This window comes from Zootermopsis nevadensis, unplaced genomic scaffold (assembly GCF_977971745.1).
Source record: "Zootermopsis nevadensis isolate Lab colony 2312 unplaced genomic scaffold, Znev_1.0 Znev_ptg000028l, whole genome shotgun sequence".
Classification (NCBI taxonomy): Eukaryota; Metazoa; Arthropoda; class Insecta; order Blattodea; family Termopsidae; genus Zootermopsis; species Zootermopsis nevadensis.
Genome location: NW_028259160.1, coordinates 17,841,739 through 17,864,175, shown reverse-complemented (window position 1 = coordinate 17,864,175; position 22,437 = coordinate 17,841,739). Strand labels below are relative to the sequence as shown.

Below are 22,437 nucleotides of genomic sequence, written 5' to 3'. Positions count from 1 at the left end.
GCAGCCTTCAGATCTTCCTGGCTAAAGAATAACAAAACAGCAGAGCGACCTGCTGGCAGATTACCAAGTAATCACCATCGACCTTACACGTCACGAAACCAGCGACCTGGCATAAGGCACACGTTGCTTCACATTAAGAAGTACTGATCGAAATTAATTTAATTAAGTTGTCATTCACATTACACCGTAAGCGAAGGATGCCCTATGGGCTCCCTCGTGTCTCCACGTTTTTTTAGCAATACTGGCATCTCGAATCGCATTAGTTCAAGAATGACACAAGATTCAACAGGGCTCGAGTTAGTGTAACAATGAACTATGTGAGGTGCCGCGAAGCACGCCTTCGGAACGTCAGTTTATTCCGAAGACTATTAGTTTACAATGCTTTATCCTTCTATTACCGGGAAGAGAATTTAGGTGGCCAAGGTACGAATGGAAGAAAAGATAAAACATATATTTTACAGAAATTGTGAGCGGAATTGGTACCGGCTGATAGCAGAATACTATCGCAAAAGTTCGTGTTTCGTGACACCGGAAGACGTCTTCAGACGCCGCCTAAGACCGTCTGTCGCCTTTGTTGTTGTGTACCGCATCGCGTAGCCTTCGCCGGCGTCCATGTTCACAGCTCGAAACGTAAAATTCATTATCGTTCATTCTGTCTGACAGACGGACAGACGTAACATGACGAGACCAGCCACATTCAGCGGAGTCCTCCTCCTTGAGAAGCTGTACGATAATTGAGGCTCCAAAAATCCCTCGCCTTTACGGACTCCCAAACTTCAATACCGTAGCCGGCCATTCGACTGCCAGACAAATCCACACACTCGTACCCTGTTTCTTTACGATACATTTTAATATTATCCTACCATCTACGGCTAGGACGCATAAACCTTAACAGTTTCCTAAAATTCGGAATGAAGGAACAGTATTGACAAACGAAGAATGTCTGTCAGTTAGCTCAGAACAAACATAAACATCCCCAGGTTGTACGAAGAATGCCGGACCGTAATGTGAAATGCTGGCTCTAGAAAGTCGAAACGGCTTGATCCGGGCCTGACAACATTCCATGGCGACGCTGTTATTCCTATTTCTGGAACGGCGAACACAAACAGCCACAAAGAAACACACAAGCACACCGCAGCTCGCCACGGTAGTACCCGCTATCTACCAGCCAGCAGTCGGACCCCAGGGCCTACAAAGACACTAACCCAATTACTTCCCGTGTCTAGAGTTGCTTTAATGCAAGGACAACTCGGACCTACATCCGATTTGGCCATTACACGACCCGCTCCTTCCGGTCCCAACAAAATTCGGTCTCAAGACAAACCGTCATGACCACGTCGTCTCCGGCTGGGATCAGTGAACAGCCAGAGCGCAGTTTACGCGTTCTGCGTGCAGCGAGAGACAGTCACAAGAATAAAAGCTCGATGAAGATCGAGTTGAAGCATGTCAAGAGCTTTGAAGGAAGTGAGGATGACTACAGAGATCGAAGGAAGAAAGCAGTCCGCCGAAGGTTTCGGGTGTAAGAACATGTCGCGTGCTTTAAGCCGCTTTTGAGATAAACGACGACCAAATCTACGCACTTCGTGCGGCTGCTCTAGTACATTCGGCACCAAACAAAATCAGCATTTCCCGACGTTTCAGCAGATCACCCAATACTAAATTTAAAAACGAAAACCGTCCGAAGGTAACAAAGAATGAAAATTCGGACAGTCGAAAAGTAGCCGAATGTAATTCACACACTGCATGAACTAAGAGCCGTCTTAAATGTTCGGCATGAGTCTTTGCGAGACGTACATAAAATGAAACCATAATAGGGAGGTTGTCTTTAATAACAATTTTTTTTCATTTGGATAAGTACGATATCGTGGCGGGGCTCTACTGAACAAGAAAAGTCGGACTCGATTTTTGAAAAAAAATCAGCCGATTTCTTGACTAGCTAATGGACTATCAGCGTCTTTCCACAGTATCACAGTTCCTCACCGAGTAGGGCTCCTGCGAACTGAAAACTGCATCGTCACATTCCGTGAGGATGCTGTGCTAACAGCATCTTCTATCTACTTGCGTTCCTCCCTTCTCACCGCCTCCCCACTCCTGATCAGAAATCCGGCCTCTGCCTCGGAGCGAGAGCCTCGTCTTCGACTGACAGTGTCCGTGAACTTTGCCTGTGAGTATCAGCCGGTACAGAAATTCCTCCAAGGCATTAAAGAAAATCGCTCGAAATGCAAGAATGTGTGTGCGATTTCTATGGAAACGTTCAACTCGTAAAGTAACCTACGTAACAGGATAATTCGATATCTTGTAACAAATTTCGAGGTCACACTGACAAAATTGGACCACTTGGTTCCAGCAGAACCATTATTTCCAAGGATTGTGGGAGCCTGAATCCATTTGCTGCTATCAAGTCAATTTAAATAATGTGTACTGCAATTTTACGTAAGATTTACAAATAAGTGTGATGTACCATTCTCCTCAGACCTGCAGGCTGATAGGAACATAACACACGAATTAATTAAACGCGCATGCGCTCTCACGACAGTCGCCGGTTCGAAATTCGCCAGGCAACCGGCCATCTTGACTGGGATTCTGGTTTACCTCAGTCATCCTGCAAATACTGGCACGGAGATTTAAAATAGACTGGACAGTTGCCTCCTATTGTTTTGCATATGGCGGGAGACGATCCTGCTACCGATATTTCAAAACATGAATTCGGACATGAAGGATCAGTGCTTCTAACCGAGATGTCTCGGGAGTGTCATGGAAGCGGTTACGAAAGACACCATTACGCTGACATCGTGTCTGATCGAATCTTCTGAAATGAGAGTAATTTGCGGTAATAAGGATCTCAGTGGTTCCAGGCCTTTGTCGTGCAATGACAATATTAAAATGAGTATCAAACTGCAGCCCTGTGGGAGGGGGGATACCTCAGAGACCGGAACGACGTCCACCACGAGTGGACCACCTCAGCACTTCGAAACAAACGCCTGTGAACACTTCGCAAGAAGGCTGTTCAACTTTCCTCTATCCTATGGCCAAAAATGACTCTCCCGTTGGACCCTAGGGCGAAGAAACCCATCCCGGTACTGATTTTGAAAAGTAATGGCCAGTTTTCGTAATATTTAACACTTCTCATGTTAAAGGACGCACTGTCATAGAATATGGTCAAAAATGTGCCCAAATTACTATAGACTTACACGCTGTTTTAAATTTGCTCCTACAACAGCTTGGATCTGACCCAGTTTTCACCCGGAAAACACATTTCACGGCGGAGTTTTAAAGTCAACAGTAGACGAAATAATCACGATTTAGCTTCAAAACCGTTCGGAGTAAAGAAATAAGACGAGCCTTGTAGCCAACAGGTTGTCTCGGACCGGATGCGGCCCGCGGGCTGCCAGTTTGATCACACTGCTTTACGTGACCACGCACGCGAGGACTCTCTCCCCAGATGGCCCCCGAGGAAAGAGATCTACTTTCGTTTTCATGAAACTGTTACGTAAAACATTAGAACAATTGTATTGTGCCCGACAGAAATACAGTTTCAGATGTCAAAGCACGGACGCCATTGCTAGGGCGTCTGTCACTCGCCAACTTGCAACGACAACACGTATTTCGCGAGATCTCAAAATTCTGGATTATTAAAACAACTGAACGGAAATCAATCGCCTTTATGTTGAACAATTTCTGCAGCCCTTCAAGTTCTCACGGCGTCGAGTATGAAGATGGCTGCCTTATGGCTGCAGCGCCGTGTAGTCCGGTACACGTTTACCATCGTTTCAGAGGACCCTGCTGCCTCCATCATCAGATTACACGGCGTTACAACTCGAAGGCAGCCATCTTATTCGTGATAGCAGTTTCCAAACGAATCGTAACACTACCTAGCATCTCCCAGTTCAACAATACGCGTTTCCCGGGATACACACGTCGATTCTCGATGGACGCACGCACGATCCCGTCCTGTCCGCTGACTCCAGCCGTGTTCGACCTCACCCAAACGGCGTCACCGACTTCATGGAGCAGGAAGTTTACAAAGACCGAGCCTACGGACCATATCCTGCGCCAGTTTAATCCAGTCTACATCCATTTTAATATCATTCTCTTACGTACGATTAGGTCTTCCAAGATACCTTTCCATAAGCGTTTTCAGACAAAAAGTCCGCACGTCCTACCCATCCAACTCTCTCCTCACTTCTCGTTCTTGTGTAAACCGTGCAGCTGAAAACTGTCGTTAACAAAATGGAGGAAAAGATCGAGATTCCAGACCACTCGCTTCTTACCGTGGCAGCACCATCGAGATCACCCTTACAGCAAAGCAGTGAGGAAGTACAGCGAAAAACTAAACTTCCGTCCGTTTCCTACCCGGTCCCTTCCTCTTATTCCGTAACGCTCGCCCTGGGTGTTCGTAGCTGCGCAGAATCAGCTTCTGCGAGTCTGTCCTCACTTAACACGTGGCCACCAAGTTCCGTGCCTCGTATTTTTCGTCCTGTGACGTCACGCCGCCTTCAGCACCATATGCCACACCGGTGCGCAGTTTCATTTTGTGAACCAATCGCTGTATGCATTAAGATCACAATAACGCTGATCGGCGGTGTCTGAGATAAGGTCCGCGGGGGGAGGGGGCGGCAAGGGGCATTTTAAAACCTGGAGGTTCAATATTTCGCTCATAAGAGCCCGCCACCTGTCCATATATTGACGTGGATGAAGCAGCCCAATGTCCACATTTTCTTCCACTTTAATATTATCCCATTTGCACCCAAGTTTGATACTGGTATCTTTAATTCATATGCATCCGTTACCTTCCCACGCGTGCCACATGTCCAAATCGTACATAATCATATCCTCATTTCAAAACTCACCGAACTAACCAAGACAGATGAATCAGAAGTCGTAAAGTGCGAATTGCGTGACTCAGACGGCGGATTGCCACCCGGCCACGCCGAGCCGTCATATTCCTCCTCAGTCACTCCGCCACGAGCTGCACAAAGGCGCGCTAACAGCATCTGGCAGCGCCTTTCAGAATGCGAAACTTGCGCGTGAAATAGGGCACGCATTTAACTGTACTTTCGTTGTGATTCCGACACGGCTATTTCTTACCGCCAAGCACTCTCCCTCTAAACAGTTAACCGAAGGAGCTGCTTCAAATTTTACGTCCTCACGTTCGCCAGTAACTTCGTAATTAGTTACTACCGACCGCCAGTCACATGAGTGCGTTCCTAATATGTCATTTGCGGTGGGTGCCTACCGCGAGACATATCCAGTTTTCTAATAACCAATCAAGCATAAACTAATGTTGATTCAGAACGATAATTCGTGTTTTGCTGTTCTGAGTATCGCTTCAGCTCACACAGCCTCAAGAAAATGCTAGCGACCTCAACCTGATCCGACACAAAATCAGTTACTTACGTTAAAAGCATAATGACGACAAGTCCTTCTTCCTCCTGATGATTTGAGCAAAAATGAAGTTATCCTAGAATCGCTGTCATCAATGGCACAACTTCAAGAGCTGCCACATTGTCTTCAACAAACTTCCCTCACAGATCTGAAGACCTTCAAGTACGACGCCTCGAGCAGCACATATAATTCTGCATTAACAAACTCGGCACTAAGTGATTAGTTTTCCAAAACTAAAACAATTTCAAAGAAGCCGTTTTACAGATCAGTTTCACTGACTTCTGCTCAAGCAAGAGCCGAGACACAAATTGCACCGCCGAAGGAGTCACACGACAGAGCGCGCAGCTGAGACTCGTTGCTACTGCGGACAGCGGAGCAGCTGGCAAGCAGACGACAGCGTTATTACGTCGTATGGACAGACAGCTTTCTCCTCGCTGTTACAAAACCCTCCTCACATAACTTCAACAAAAGAAAACAAATAAAGCCAGGAGTAACGTAACCTTCTTTGGATGACACACGCAGAAACACGCAAGGGCAGAATGAAAAACTGCTGAAATCATTAAAATAGACGCTTGACACTCCGCTCCAAGTTACAAGACATTCCCCTGTGCGCGATCAGAGTTCTCGCCCACTTCAGAAGCAGCGCCTCGTGGACACTTGTTTGAGAACCGACTCCTCTCACTGAACTGAGAAGTCCCGGGTTGCCAGAGCCACAGGAATGCACTCATCTGAAGACACCGCACCACGCCAACGTCTGTGCGTCCTCGCCCCGCCTTGCCAATTATCTCCCCTCCTTCGCCAACGACGCCGCAAGAACTTCGCCAATTTCATCACAAGACCGTCATATGAGCAGTGCGTGACGTAAGACAGTTTTTAAGAGTCACTGAACAAACCCAAGAACCAGAAAGAAAATATCTGTGCCCAAAGGTTAAGACAATGGGCTTTATCTTCGCACGTGCACGAAGTACAGTAACGCAGTCACGTTTCACAGATTATACACTTTCAGACGAAAGTTCGTAACTTTTGTTTTTAAGTGTTAAATCCACAAGCCCCTCTACGCAGTAACTCCTCACCTCAAAGAAAACTCTACTCGTCTCCATGACAACCATCGACTCAACGCGTAAGAATGAATATGGCACATGTCACACAAACCGAACTTCTGGAAAAGTTTCGAGGAGGAGGGGGGGCATTTTATTTTTCAGGACGTAGTTTGAAAAATTGAGCATGTAATCGTAATCAGCGACAGCAACAGATTTCAATTCTGTTGCTATGGTTTCTTCGGCTGTTAACATACATTCTGTCTTTTGCACGCGCAGTTTTCATTCCGACGCACTGAAGCGTTTAACGACGGCTAGGAATATAATCGACTCTTATTCTGAGAATCATATAAAACCCATAAATGCACTGCGTGGGTAAAATGCAGATTTGCTCTTTGTCGAAGCAAGAATAATCACATGTACTTAAAAGGTTTACTAAGGATAAGAAATCCGAGACAAAAAATAGCAAATTATTCCACTCCATAGGATTACTTTTAACAATTCTCACACAACGTCTATTTTTCTTAATTTCGTTGAAGAGTGCTCAAAATGTGGGAAATATTAAGTGATGAAAATTTGACGTTCACTCAAGCTGATGGTGACAGCTATTAACATTACAGAAGAATTAATTGGTTAAAGCTGTCCCACTATACGCCATGTCGTTCTTGACCTCGGAACTAAGTGGGGGTTAGTGGCCAGCGTCACGCTCCGGCCGCGCTTAATCCCCGGGGAAAGGACCTCGGTACCCATCGGATAGGAGGCTGGGTGGGCCCCAGAGCCGGTCTGGACGCAGAGACTAGAGGAAAAATCCTCTGCCCCCGTCGGGGATAAAGAATTACGGTCTCTAATTGAAGGCCTTGAACAAAACAATGAAACCCCACTCATCCGTCCACAATGCATCCTCTGAGGAATCAAGGCACTGGCCATTAGGATGCTCTTAGTGAAATGAAGAAGATAATAACTCCATCGAGCAGAGTCGTCCTTGACAAGTTAATAGTTCTCACTGACGTGGTTAAGAAAATTCCGAAGCTTCATAACAACGTGCCATTTACTTAAATGAAGTCTCCCAACCAAAATTCTGATAGCACTTCTCATTTCTCCCGCTCATCTTATTCTCAGTGCGAACTGCGAGACCATCAGCACGAATAATTAAACACAGCTTCCCTGGTGCATCTTCCAAGCATCAGGCACAACTGCTGATTACGTGCGAAGTCACATGACCATTTTGGTGGCGGGCCCGCAAAAAGTCGATGTTAAACAAAAAAGGGACGAACAAATACAACCCTGCGCATTCCCCATTCGGTTTTAAATTTTTTTATTCGCCAAAACGCCGGGGACGACACCTGACCCTCGTCTCAATTACTTTTTTTACTCCGACACTAACAACACTAATCCTAAAAACAAGTCTCGCCGACCTCGAAGTGTTTACGTCTACTTACTCGCGGGTGGGTGGGGGGGGGGAGCCCCATGTTCAAGGTATTAACCTGTTGGCCCCAGTGACGCGGGTCCGAGCCTCGAGCAAACAACGAGCAGTAGTTAAGCGAACTTACAGACATTGTGACACGCGAGTGACGTTCTGTCACTGCAAGAGTTGTTTAGTCACATGAGATGAGACAATTCTGTAAATGACAGGGATCGCAAAGGAAGCGGAAGTGATTGTGAGGAAACTTTGTAAGATCACGAACACCCTCAACCAAGACGGCCCCCCGAAACGTCTCTTCCACTCAGGCCTTGTGACTTAAATTTTGCGCGGATTTCTAAACTCTACAACGCCTGCTAAATGTCTTGCTCATTTCATGCTCCTCATGAATAGACAAAAAACATGAAGCTCCTCACTTTGAAGTTTTCCTTCACCTCAGTCTGTTCGTTCCTATTGGGTCCGAATATTCTCGGACACCCTCGACACATCTCGTTCCCTTGCGGTGAGAAACCACGCAGAGGGAAGGCAAGAATTCTTCTAAATTTAATCTGCTCGTAACACTTTCAGTTTTCAAATTCTGATTCAATTTGAGGCACATTCCTGTTGCTCTGCCGCGTAGTCCGACAGACGTTTACCGACGTTTCAGAACTGACTGCTGCTTCCATTATCAGCAGCATATCTGCCGAAACGTCGGCAAGCATCCTCCAAATTACGCGGTGAAACAACCTCTAAGACAGCCATCTTCTATTTCAACTTCATCGCAGTTTCTAAGGACGTATACGTAGCGGCCACAATAGGTACATATTGTAGACGAACCTCCACTAGAACACAGAAGAGATGGACTAGGTTAAGGTCACGTCTATGCGACCGGCATACGTGAACATTAAAGCAAATACCGCGCGTTCAGGGACGGTGGAGGTGGGTCTCTAAATTATTCTCTGACGTCAAAGCGTGAACTGCAGTTGAAGGCTGCAAGTTTTTGCTCCTGTTAGCAGCTGCAACGTGATGTGAGCCCCCCCCCCCCCCCCTCCACCCTCCGGACCACGCATCCTACGGAAAATTCTGTTTGCACAACTGTGAACTCTGTCAGGGGTTCACGAAGGTGTTGCAGTTTCATGGGTCTCGCCTGGAGATCTGTCGCAGAATCGGCATGAATTCTCAGGGCGCCGACGTTGACAGGCCAAGTGTCGAAGCAAGAAACGCCTGCCTCTGTCGGAAACCGAACCCTCGTCTTCTGAGCGGAGGCTCATTTATTTAACGCTGATGGCAGGCGGACCACGGGTTGACAAACTCCCGCACAAAGGCGAGTAAGGCTTTTCTGCAATATCCAGGTCAATTGTTACATCACAATAACAATAGATGTCGTAACAGTTGGATCTGGTCCGAGAGAGCGCAATGCGTTGGCAGTTGACTGCCTGCAAATTGGAACCATCAGGAACCACCGCGCGCTGACACAGACAGTCGACTGCTACTTTGAGAGGCAACTTTTTGCACTAAAATGGTCCTGGACGGAGCAGACATCGAACGTTTCTGGGACGTTGCGGCATGCAGTCTGGTAGAGGTTCACCGACGTTTCAGAGGTGCATACTGCCTCCACAATCAGGAGACAGCATTAACCTCCGAAACGTCTGTCAAGTTAACGATACTACACAGCGTAAAATCCCATAAAGCTGTCATCTTCATGAGAACCTGAAATCCCGCTCAGTTCCTGTCACCACCCGCAAAAGACAAACACACGGCTTTGCCTGATAACGAGTGAGAGCAGTTGGTACTGCATCGACGAGTTAAATTCGCGATTTAATCGCGTCGACCTATTGAGACGGTCCGCAGAGATACCCAGTCGTCCCTCAGGTAAACGCTGATCGCAGAGAAGTGGAGTAAGGGGGAGGGGGGGGGGGAGGTGAGTAGGGCCTCGCCCTGTTCGATCGGAATTTTGACATTACGCCTTGTAATGGAAGCATGGAGGGAGTTTCTGTTAAAATTCAAGCATCTAAACAGAAGTAACGAATAGAATTCAGACACACGAGGACGTGAAGCCTCTTCAACACTTGCGTTTATTTGCACGTCGATGAACTACGGCAGTAAGGCAACTGGAAAGTGTCCTGGGAAACGCAAGGAGACGTCTTTACTGGGAGAAGAACGAGCAATGAAGTCAGAAGAAGAAGAAATGGTAGCCATCGAGGTGGAACAAGCGTGAAGACCGAGGGACCATCAACCTGGGCTACTGTCCTCAAGCCGTCAACGTAATCGCAAGGAACTATTATCCCTGTCACAAAGAGGAAGCTAGGACAGGCTTAATTTCTGTTCGTGTCGTGTCTGCGTTTCACAGTGCCTGAGCACTGGGTTATATAACACACTTGTAGAGGTCAGGCGGACTTCTGGTCGAACCAAAGGAAGAAAATGAAATGCGGAAACAGCTAAGGGGGAAAGTAGAAGTAAAGAAAGGAGAAAAGACAAAATATGAGGCAATGGAAGGAGCCAGCAGGTGAGCGCCAAGTGGCGTCTTCTATAAGAAGAGTTCTCATCGCTCCAAATGCGGACACAACCTTCACGGAACCCAAAATGTCGGCGTCCCTTGCGTGTCTGGGTAAATCACGCTGCCTCTCGCCCCACGTGGCGACTTGATAGACTCCCGCGGGCGGTATTTACATGGCGGCCGTGCGAATCTATGAGGTGGGGAGACACACTAGCGTGGCGCGTCGGATACTTGAATGGCATGCTGGAAAGTTACTTTAAACAAAAAAGTGGAACACGCAAAGCGTTCCGTACAATCATTCCGCTGCCCGCAACACCGCACAGTTCCGTCGCCAAGGAGACAGCCACCTTCAGTACAAAGCACTGTTTCACATTCCCAGTAACTCACTGGTATTGTTTGATGTCGTTATGTTTATCAGACAGACAAGGCGCAAATTATTCTAGTTACTAATCATACCAAGACATGTCTGAAACTAAAATCCTAGATCACGTTTCATGTCACGTACAAAGTGTTTCCTTCACTCCGTCTGGAGTCAGTCTGAAGCTACGTTGCAGACATTGAAATTCGCCTTACACACTTTTGTGCACATTTCTGGTGCAAACACGGATGGGAACAAGTCGAGTAACTTCACACGCGCTGATATATGCACGACTTCCCTATTATGCGTTCACTTTATGCAAATAACGTTGCGCGCCTGCGACTTTTAATGCGGCTGAGTTTCTCAATTGACGTCACGCAGAGCAGCTTAGTTTCCGGATATACGTCCATGATACAGCCTCGTTTTGCGTCAGTCTGGCGAAAGAATGACGCAAAACGTGTGTCTTACGAAAGAAGACAAGGCTAGTTGATGAAGCGACGCCGAGACTCGAGAAACTGCAAAATGTACGCACGCGCGCACGGCTGCAACAACTCAAGGTACCCGAAGGATTGGACCTCGTGCTCACAGCACGCGCCAATGTGAATTTAAAAGCCACGCTGTTTCGATTCATGGTCTATAAATCACCCAACTACAATCCTTCGCGGTGTCGCCATGTTCCAACTTCCAATTCCCCGACAGCTCGGTGTGGCTTCTCTATCTGAAGTAACGACACTGTAGATCCACACAGGTTACCTCTGGGTTCCAGCTAAAGTCTGGTAAGATACCTCAAAACTTGTTAAAAAGAGAAAAAATGAAATTCCGACGTTTCAAATTCTGAGAATGAAAACGCCTGTGAGACTATGCAATTTGCAGCACGCAGCTGCGAAAGGTGCTGACGCCCGCACGGCGTTAGGCACGCTGAAGTCAGTCAAAAAGTTTCTCGTTGTATTTCGATACTTAAAAAAATCGAAGTTTAAGAGAGGCATTAACGGCGCGCGGATCCACAAGCGGCCCAGGAGGTGGGAGGGAGGCAGTCACGGTTCTCTGGAGGTCGAGGTGATTAACCTGAAATGGTAAGAACAAGGGATTTCCAAAGCAGTGGGTAAGGACAGACATGCCCACGAACTACTCTCCGCTCACGCGGAAAACGCCTCGAGATTAAGGCAGACGGTTCTCTGCAACGCCCTCTTTTCCTCCCCGTACATTACTCATTTCTTCCACACTGTAAATGAACACAGAACGAGATTCGACATCGCTAAGACGTATGATACTTAGCCATTTAACCCACCTCCTTCCTGATGTCTCCACGAAACATTACGTGTTAAATTCTTATCTCTCCATATCGAAATACAAGTTCAGCCCGTGTAATTCTCCTACAGAGCACAACCGTACTTAGTAACTGCCTCAGCATAATTTAAATACCATTGCAATCACTGAGATGACATAACGACACTGCGAGTAAGTAGACAATATACAAAGGAAGTTAGCAAGGTTGGATCAATAACTCGTGACAAATACGCAAATCTCTTCAGCAAAGCTTCGCAGCGAAACACGGAGAGAGTTCTCTTCACTACCAACTGCTCAGAACTGAAACCGAACCGAGGTACCGGAAACTGTTTCCTGCCCTGGCCTTTTGATCTCGCAGCAGACCCCATGAAATGAGTACGAAACAGCACAACTGAGATCGACGTGAACAAAAAACCCATTCACCAGTTTCAGGACAAAAATTATCACAATCTGTGGCTTCAACACAGCAACGAGGGGCTGCTAGTTACGAGATTCGAAACGAGACCTTTCGATAGCGCGATAAAGCTTCGTCGTGGCAACAAGAAGGAGAACTAGGTGAGATTTCAGGTTCTCACGGCGACGGGTATGAAGACGAATACCATCTATGACGTTGCGACGCGTGGTGGTTTCAGAAGCCGTAGATTTTAAAATCTTAGAGACGCAAGAAAATAATATTTTATGGATCAAATATGTTTTCTCCTCAATGTTGGAAACTCGTAACAAAGTAACGAACGCGTATTCTGGCATCCTCTGTTTTGAGGTCAATTCAGACACGTGTCTGGACCAAGACCCAAAATTATAAGAACTTCACTCACGCCGGGACGAAGCCGTGCCACCGCTATCCTAGTCAACGGACGGAGCTCCCTCCAGTCATTTAAAATCGACTGGAGTCCCCACGTCCCTATCCCAAGCCCCACCAGGCAAGAGTTCCTTCGGCCGATGCCAGCACAAAAATTCACGGCCTTCGTCAGTCCCCGAGGACACAGATTCTGAAGAAATCCAGCAAGACAATGCTTGAACAGCAATTCCTTTGAACGCTGTTAGTCAAACGTCCTCGGTCGCCATATCCAATATTTATTCAAATGAAAGAAATATGAAGTTTCTTAACAGCAAATAATATGTAAATTTCAGAATGTTTACAAAAAGCAATTATACAACTTTTGTTTGCCATTCGCTGCACGTGATTATTTATCGACTCGCCTAACAAGTACTTCCACGAACAACTTCTGACGTCAGCATCGATTTATGTCCCCCCCCCCCCAAGGCAGGGGTATTATTACAGAAACTTTAAGGGGCAAGGCCCGCCTCCCCCAAATCGTGGAGGCCCTCAGCCAAAGCGACTCCAACCTATCTGGGTTCAACAGCACAACACCAATCCAACCACAGTTCTCTTGAAGATGGCTGTCTTCTGGTAGAAGTTTACCGACATTTCATTGGTCCATATCGCCCTGATGATGGAGGCAGCAAGGACATCCGAAACGTCGGTGAACTTCTACCAGACTACATTGCGCAACAGCCCTGAAAACAGCGATCTTCATGTGCTAAAGAACAATTGGTTTCAGTTTTGTTTATGGCAACCACGTAAAAGCCTAAGATCACTTCTCGAACATCACTTAAGAATGCGTCCCTCCAATACTGGCTGCAAATTAGTTTGATGTACGCATGCGCTGACACCGGAGGCGGTTCGCTGTTGGATCTCATACAAATCAGCAGTGAAAGAAGAAGAAGAAGAATTGTAATTGACACAAGAAACAATTAACTTTCTAGCAGAAGAAAACATCCAAGGAACGGGTTACGTAACATGTGGCATTGCGTTTCCTCCGCCCTCGGAGCAGGTTAATTTTTTCCGTGGTAACGCGGATCCACGCCTTTTTACACCGCGTCGCATACGTCACAGCCCTTCCGAGTCCCCCACGGAGCCTGGAACTACGCGAACACGACACAATTCCGGTGCATTACTGGTATTTCGTTCGCTATTTATTCGCAAGGAGTTCGGTACAAAAACAATTCAATCAGTGGTACAGCGATGTCCACCGGGCAGGTTATCTCAGTGTTAACGCCTCTACTTCGATCTGTCCACTGACGTCACCTTGGGGCCACCACCGTAGAGTGAAGTCATTTGTTCTCCCACGTCACGGTCCTTGGTTATAATTCGGAACGACAAATCAATTCAAACATTGCGATTCTCCCTGCATACACTTCAGTGCCATTTTATGTCCTTTTTAAGAACTGCAGCAGAATGGAGAACGCGAAATTCCTCAGATCAATCAATATCAAACAGAGAAGTTTTATGGTAGCGTACATCAGACTTGGTAGGATTTGAATTTTTCACGGCGGTCGGCCCGAAGATGGCTGTCTTCTGGGTTGTTGCACCGTGTAGTCTGGTAGAAGTTTATCGACGTTTCAGAGCTCTTTGCTGCCTCCATCATAAGGAACACTCTCATCGCCCTGATGATGGAGGGAGCAAAGACCTGTGAAACAGCGGTAAACTTCCACCAGACTACACGGCGCAACAACCCAGAAGACAGCCATAACCTAGCTAGAATTTTACATAAGACTTCATACTGAACGCAGCTTCCGAACTGCCAGCAGTGGTCCAGCCCTACTTCTTAAGGGCGCAGTCCAGAGGCTGGATGCTGTGGAACACGCCATGGGCATCTTGACAAGCTGAGCCACAGAACGACACTGCTCCATAGAGGTAGTCGCTTGTGTTCATGGCAGTTCGGTTGTGTGTTCACGTGTAAAAAACTTACTCGTAACTAAAACTGACCCTTCCGTAAAGACGTATTTACGTCAATAGAAGACAAGCCTAATTCTCTTACACGAGTTCACAAATGCAGATGAAAACATTAAATGTGATGAACAATTAATAATAAATAGGAATCCCTTACCTCAAACTTCGTTCAATTGTAAGAGACCACGACGTCCACCCGCAGTGACCAAGATTTCTTAACAATTCTTATATAAGTAATTGTGATATTCTAAAAGGATTTTACCAGCACAAAAGTATTTCATCAACGACGCACTTCTTCTACAAGCGATTCACAGCTCAGCTCTTTCCGCAATAACGAAAGCGGATTGTTGACGGCAGTAATGTAACACAACAATGCCGAGTAAACATTGACGTAACAATTAGTTTCTTAGGTAAAGGAGTAAAGCATTGTTACGCACGCAGGAGTTCATATAAAAGCTGACCAATGTCGTAACGCTGTTTTTGCCGAATGACCCTTCCGTATAGACGCATTTACGTCAAAAATTGCCTTTACAACGCAAAAGTGTTCTCGTCTGTGAGAGCAGAAGACAGAAGTGGGAACACGCGGGTGGCACAATCGATCTTCTGTTAAGCCGAGACGGAATAAACTGAATTCGGGGGGAAGATTTTACTGCAGATACTAATACGTAATTTAATCGAAATCCGTTGAGTATTTTCAGAGACAAATCACGCAGAGTAACTGAGAGGCCTCTCACGGTCCATCGTCAGTAGAACTCATAATTAATTATACGCCTGAATTACGTATTACCTTGAACTCGTTTCATGTCTACAAAGAAGAAATGTTCAATAAACCTATTTCAGTGATTTTCAGTATAAATATTTTGGTAGCGTGGCCTGTGGGAGGCTCAGTGATCGTGGTATGCATTAGAGTACGTTAGAAGCTGCAAGGAATTGCAGCTGAGAATTCAGGTCAGCCAATAAGCTCCTAGGACACTAGCAAAGGAATTAGGTCCATTTATTTGAGTTCACATGTTTTGTTTTGTAAATTATATAGTTGCGTATGTTTTGCCTAACAGCAATGCGATTGCACAAGAACAGTACAAGCCTTGGCACGCTGTAATGACGATCTCGGCTTCATTAATACGATCATAAACGCAGGTCTTAATCCTGCCGGAAGCAGAGAGAGAGGCATGTCACGTGATCTACGTATCTGTATACTGCGTTCCACTGTTTTTGGCCGCTGAACTTTGTGAACTGGAACCTCGGAGTGAGTCTCTTACCAGAAGTTTGCTGGAAGGGATGACAGCAGAACGCGTACAGTACGTTCCAAATAAAATATCACCACGGTATGTAACTCAGGAACGTCGATTTCACTACAATACACATCACTAGAAAATTAACACTGCACAGAATATTTGATAATTTCATCTTCTTCGCAAGTCTTCGGTCCTCTTCTAAGTCTTTCAATCCTCACAGACCACCGCCTTCTGACATATCACTCGAATCATCACCACCGCTGCTGCTGTACAATCCATTATCTTCAATTACATATATTGGTGACAAAACGTGACTAGGCGTGACCACCTTTGAAAGCGTGACGAGAGGACACCTTAGGTGTTAAAACATCACCAAGATTTTAAAAGCGTGTCCAAGCGTGACGTACTGTAACGGCGTAACGAGATGTGGGCCATAAGTGCCGAAACGTGACTAATGTTTTCGAAACGTTACCTTATCTAACAAACTAACATAACCTAACTAAACCAAACCTAAACTAACCTATCCTAACCTAACCTGTCGTAACTTCATCTAACGTAATGCAAATTATCAAAAATTAATCGAGCCATACGTAACATAACATAAGTGTGCCGAAGCGTGACTTAGTGATCACGAGTGCCCAAGCGTGAAAAAGCGTGACCAGGCGTAATCTGTTCTGACCTCGTGACAAGAGATCACCACATGTGTCTAAACGTGACGAAGATTTACAAAGCGTGACCAAACGTGACAAGGCGTGATTAGGCGTGACCTGCTATAAATACATGACGAGAGGTCACCATAAGTGTTAAAATACGACGAAAATTTGAGAAGTGGGAAAGATGAAATGCGGAATAAAGAAAAACATGACGACACAAGTGATGACACACGCAAGGACGGGATTGTGCAGCCCTCATCAGGGCCCACAAGTGCACCTGAACTGTAACAAGCATTTCACAAAGTATTTAAGAATGAACTTATTCTTACACAGCCGATTGCAAATGCTTATTACGACGCACATCTGTCTTGAAATTTCAACACCAACAGCAAATGCGGACAAGTGTTGAAACCGAAGCTCGAATACCACAAACCGATCAGTTTTTGTATAGGACATTACAAATTTAAACGCCTGACGTCAGCAAAACACACAGTGGCAGTGTCTTCAAATCATGTAGCAGCTTTACGTAATGTTCACAGAAGGCAACTTTTACTTTTTCGTGTAAAAACAAAAAGAAAACAGCCCAAACATGAAGACGAGGGAAGTGTCGAAACACGGGAAGTGACTTGAAGATTTCTGTCTTCTGGGTTATTGCGCTGTGTAGTCTGGTCGATGTTAACCAACGTTTCAGAGGTCATACTGCCTCCGTCATCAGGGCGATCGCCCTGATGACGGAGGCAGTATGACCTCTGAAACGTTGGTTAACATCGACCAGACTACACAGCGCAATAACCCAGAAGACAGAAATCTTCATATTCACCGCTGTGAGAACCTCAAGTCTTACGGGAAGTGACTTGCTCCAACTCTAAGTCACCATACAAATTGGTAAGATAACTTTCGTGCCTCATCTATAATAACATTCAGCTGTTGATCCAGTGTCTGAAAACATGAACAGCTAACTCAGTGCTCAAGGTGTTGACGTGCACATAATTACACGAAGGGTTGGACATGAAGCTCCTGAAAGGAGAATTGCATACGAAGTTTTGGTAGAGACGCCGCCACTTCGAAGAATGAGCAGATGGACGGAGCTGGGGGCTGAGCGGAGCGTGGAGGTCGGTCGGTGAGTTAGTGAAGACTAGCACTATTGACTATAGACTATAGACAGTCTCGCCGTTGTCCCTCAAACACTGTGCCCGAAGATTCGAAACTCACTCGTGTTTCCCAGTAGCTTGCTACGTTCCCCCTACAGTAAATAATTAGGGCGACGGGGAAGCGGGGGTTAAGTTTCGTCTCGAAATCCACAATCATCTGTCCATTCGACAGCAAGTGGCAGTATTTCTGACTGGCCACGAAAGACAGCCAATCCTTGGCCTCCTACAGTTTCACTATCGTAACATCTGTATGAACCACGGAGTTCGCTACGAAATGCCTCAAACCGCTCACCAACTTCACTCAAACATTCTCGTAAGCTAATTGCTCTCGGACACCTGTCAGAGTCAGAGACCATGTTTCGCACCCATAAAAACATTTGGGGAATGACTGGTTTCTGCATCCGTGTCTTCGGCGCCCGCGTAAACTAACGACGTTGTTCGGTAAGGTCTATCGGCGAGACACCAGAAACTAGCCGCTGAATCCAATCGTGACCCTAACTCACATACAACTGTAACAAATCTGTCCAGAGGGAAAACTATCTCGAGACACATTATGATGTGACGTCCATCGGACAAACAACATCCTGACACTATAAAACATTTTCAAGGTGGAAATCCCATGGAAAACCTTGGAAATCAAAATTAATTAGTCAATAGCTGATGGAACATCCTCCAGACTAATTGAAAAGATCAAATGCTCTCATGTAGAAATGTTTACCTGCAAAACGTGTAAACACATTCTTCAAATAGCTTGCATTTATAGAAACAGAGATTCTTAAAAGTCAAAGAGCAAATAATACAACTCATCGTCGCGCCGAGGAGGTTCAGTCAGCGCCTGAACGCGATGTCACACTGAACATCGCCCAGCGTGAGTGGCGTTTCTCGGCACACCACCAAAGCGTCTAGTCGACCACACACAAAATTATCCTATCTCAACGAATGCTATGTACAGTCCTGCGGTTTTATCGAGACCTCTGAGTTGTGCTGCGCAGATAACGTGACGAAGACCATTTTGACATGCGTATCACGTTGCGTGAAGACAGTTCCGATGATAACGGATAAATGACATTGCCTGCGAGTATAAAAACGCCGACAGTAAAGCACAGCCAATTCTAAGTAGGTTTCAAAACTATAAAAGTAACTACAGTGAAATGTAGAGACAGCGGCAGGCCGATGGTTTGCTGGTCAGAGCGAAAAATATGACAAGAAAACGCAACAAAATAATGGGGCTAACCCCCCCCCCCCCCGAAATTCCACTAAATACCCTTAAAAACTGGTTTTCAGCACACATGTCCACAACTCCTCATTTTAGACAGCGGAGATGCCTTAAGTCCGTCAGATCCCTCGTGCCTGACAATTACTGTACAGTCCAAGGCTCCTACTGGGTCATCAGTTTTTCTGAGGATGCCCTTGGACTTTCTATTTGCATCTGACATTTCATGTCATTTAACAGCATTTTAATTATTGTGATTTAACACGAAATTGCAAGCGACAAGTGGCACGGACGTTGAGCTGACGGTGACTTTCATACGACCATCCGTAACGCAGTCTCCCAAGAAGTTCTTGAGAATTTCGTTATTTTGAATAGAGGAAGCGTCTGGATAGAACGAAACCAAGACACTATAACTGTGTCTAAATGTAATTAGTAAACACGACGTTTCGGGAGTTCAATCTGGCCTTCAAGTGAATGGCTGTCAATGTAGAGCGAGTGAGCCGGTATAATTGAGCTCAGATTTTATAGGTTTAACTGAGGAAGAACTGGAAAAACGGAACACAGTATACAGCTTAAATATTTCGGGTATCAGGTATTAAAAATATTGTGTTAATCTAAAAATACAGCAGTCATTCGTAAGTATCGATAAATAATTCGTAGTATTCACTTGTTCGCCTTGAAACAAGCAGTTAAAATGCTGAGGAACAAGGAAAGAAAATGAAGAATTTCTGTCGACAGCTGCCTACTGGAATGTCCGTGGTTCTTTCGTTTCTTCGTATTTTAAGAGCACGGACGTACAATTGGCGAAGTTTGGATGAATTCCTTCGCCTTTCCCGTGCTGGACAGAAATCTATTACGGGAATGTGAATATTCTTGTCTTAACTGAGACTGCGCGCGCGCGCGTGTGTGATTAATGAAGATAATGTAGATACCGTGTGTTTAACGGGACACTCTCAACAACATAAATCTGAATCAACAGCGAGTAACAATGCGAAAAAGGAAAGCACTGGCAGAAGATAACATCCTGAGTCTCTGAAACTAAGGAAACACCAGGACGTAATCCTAGCACGTGACTTCATATGAATGACACAAACGCTAAGTGCAAAACAGAAACATCACGTTCCGTGTGTGAAGTCGTGGAGGAAATTATCAAATTAACATCGACAGCAAGAAAACATTCCGAGAATTAGTGCATAAAAACTCAACTTTTCGCCTAAACACTGGTTAGGCTATTTTTTCCTATGCGTCACTAATCGGAACGGCATTGACACACGCCAACCATTCTATATCAGTCTCTTCACGCCTCTAATTATTACGACATATCCAATTCAGTTCTCTATTGTCCTACAACTTCCCAAAATGGACGCAATTCAAAGAGTACACATGAACTTGCGTCTAAAAATAAAACATGGTGGAGTATTTCCTTCACTAGTGCATCGTGAATCAAGACGCCCGCAGTTTGCGTGCGTCCAACTTCTGACCCCTGCAACACATGGTAAGGTGTACTCCAATGGAGTACAGACGCTTTCCAAAATCCTCTTTGCAATGAAAATTTACAGGTCGTTAAGAGCAGCATCAACAGATATTTCAATGCCGGTGTAAGCGAGGAACACAGTGCAGACAACGCGAAAGGTTTGGAGGACCCGCCATTACCCTAACGCGACAGAATGTAGGAAAACTCTACTCGACGTGTTACGTGCTCCTTAATTTGATTGTCCTAATACTTAGGGACCAAGTTCCACACCCATGCAAGACAACATGTGGATTTTCAGTTCTGTACATGTTCACCTTCGTGTATGCACAAAGGAGCCGGGACGAGGTAGCATCCATCCACCAAATTTGGTGTGCTAGCAATTCCAATTCTGATTGGTTACTTTTCCTCCCAAGTGTTTGAACTTCGCCACAACTCCGACGCACTTACTCGTATCTGCTGAATGTATTTTCCGCTGTAGGCCCGTCATCATTTCAGAGTTCCCTGGCAGAATTACAGAACTTCAATTGCTTCACGAACATTATTTCCGATGACTCTGCTATACGCCGTCAATACGTGGAGTTACGCAACTGACGCCTGGAAACGACTCAGCTTCAAGTTGCCATGGAAACTTCAAGACCCTCTCCCTGTTTATTTTACGGTTCTATCAATCCAGAAATAAAGAAGAGGCACATCGCGAAATGCAATGTCTACACTGTTGATTACAAAAGAATGTAACCAGCCTTCAACAGCGAACTGTGAAGACCTCGCGATTTCACTTGTATTTAATTTCACGCCCCCAAATTGAAGACCGTCTTCCTACCCGGTCGGGAATGTTTCGGGCCCCTGTTTGTCGACCGGAGTAGCAGCAGGCGAAACACACATTTGTGTATACTAATTAGAAGAACACTTCCGGGTTTCTGGATCTCCCAATTTGCTACTAGCAGTTCAGAAAACATTTGCATAAGCAAGTATAATTTTCCTTCCTGTGGTAACAACTCCACGAACCAATCCTTCTTGAACAGCTGACAGTCGTTCAGTAAGCAAAGAAATTCCCCGCGTTTTGTGACACCAAAGGTCCATTACCGTGTCCATACGAGATCGCCACCGGTTCTTTTCCAAAGCCAGATGAATCCAATCCAGACCCTTCAATGTCCTTTCTAAGATGAAATATGTGCATGTCTCTTGCACTGGACTGGATCGACTCTGTCCATATAACTGAAAGGTGGTCCACTGTTAGTAAGAAGTCACAAGGTCTCGCTACTTGTCTCCACGTGTAACTCACGGCCGGTCAGATCAAATATCTCAGATTGTATAATTATATTAACAGTTGAAAAGCACAGACTGACATAAATGTGCAGTTGACGCTTTGTGGAAGACCGCAAACAGAATGGCTCAACCACTTTGTTCTGTTCTGTTTTCAGAAAATATTATCCTTAAGGCCCAGTGGTAAGTATGCGTACCACATGCTATGACAATCAGCAATTCTGCATTTCATACTTGTGGGTTTCGTACGAGTCTCAGTGAAAACCGCGATTATTTCCTTAACTATTTTATCTTCGTAATTGAGAGTGCGGTGTTTTCTTTGCGGTACGGACTGGATCCTTAAATGATATTCAGACGGGCTTCGGCTTCAAAGCGTTGAAAAACTCGCAAAGCTATACAGCCTACTTGGATAACCGAACTGCTGACAGAATGTAATCGCTATTATCATTAATATTAACGCAGATATATTTTATTTATTTGCGCGTTAACAAAATGTTTTTGTCGCTGTGACGTTCACACCGGACAGTCAGCACGTCTATGTTTTCATGTGGGCCGTACTTCCACACTTTCACCGTCCTCACAACAGCCGCCAACTTGCTCCATTCTGTTACAACTTCACCGCGGCTTCAAACTCGCTTGAACACCGAAGCGAGGTCTGAGGTGCTTACGCTTCCACATCAGCCTGATGATGGAGGCGGTGAGAACTTCTGAAACGTCGGTAAACTTATACTAGACTGCACAGTCCAACATC

General features: G+C 45.6%; 1 protein-coding gene across 4 annotated transcripts in view; it reads right to left on the bottom strand.

Moving 5' to 3' along the window:
• The window catches only part of snu (ABC-type transporter snustorr), a 52,609-nt gene that overhangs the window by 22,917 nt on the left and 7,255 nt on the right, over positions 1-22,437 (bottom strand). Inside the window, exon 1 of one of the 4 annotated variants that reach the window (XM_022057632.2) lies at positions 14,855-15,007. The exons of 2 other annotated variants lie outside the window; for them this stretch is intronic. Coding sequence is in view for 1 of the 2 variants with exons in the window: in XM_022057631.2 (XP_021913323.1) it covers positions 5,398-5,408 (11 nt within the window). In the remaining variant the exon portion in view is untranslated. Of the gene's footprint in view, positions 1-5,397; positions 6,110-14,854; positions 15,008-22,437 lie in introns of those variants that run through there. One more of the 4 variants, XM_022057631.2, reaches the window with a different exon arrangement.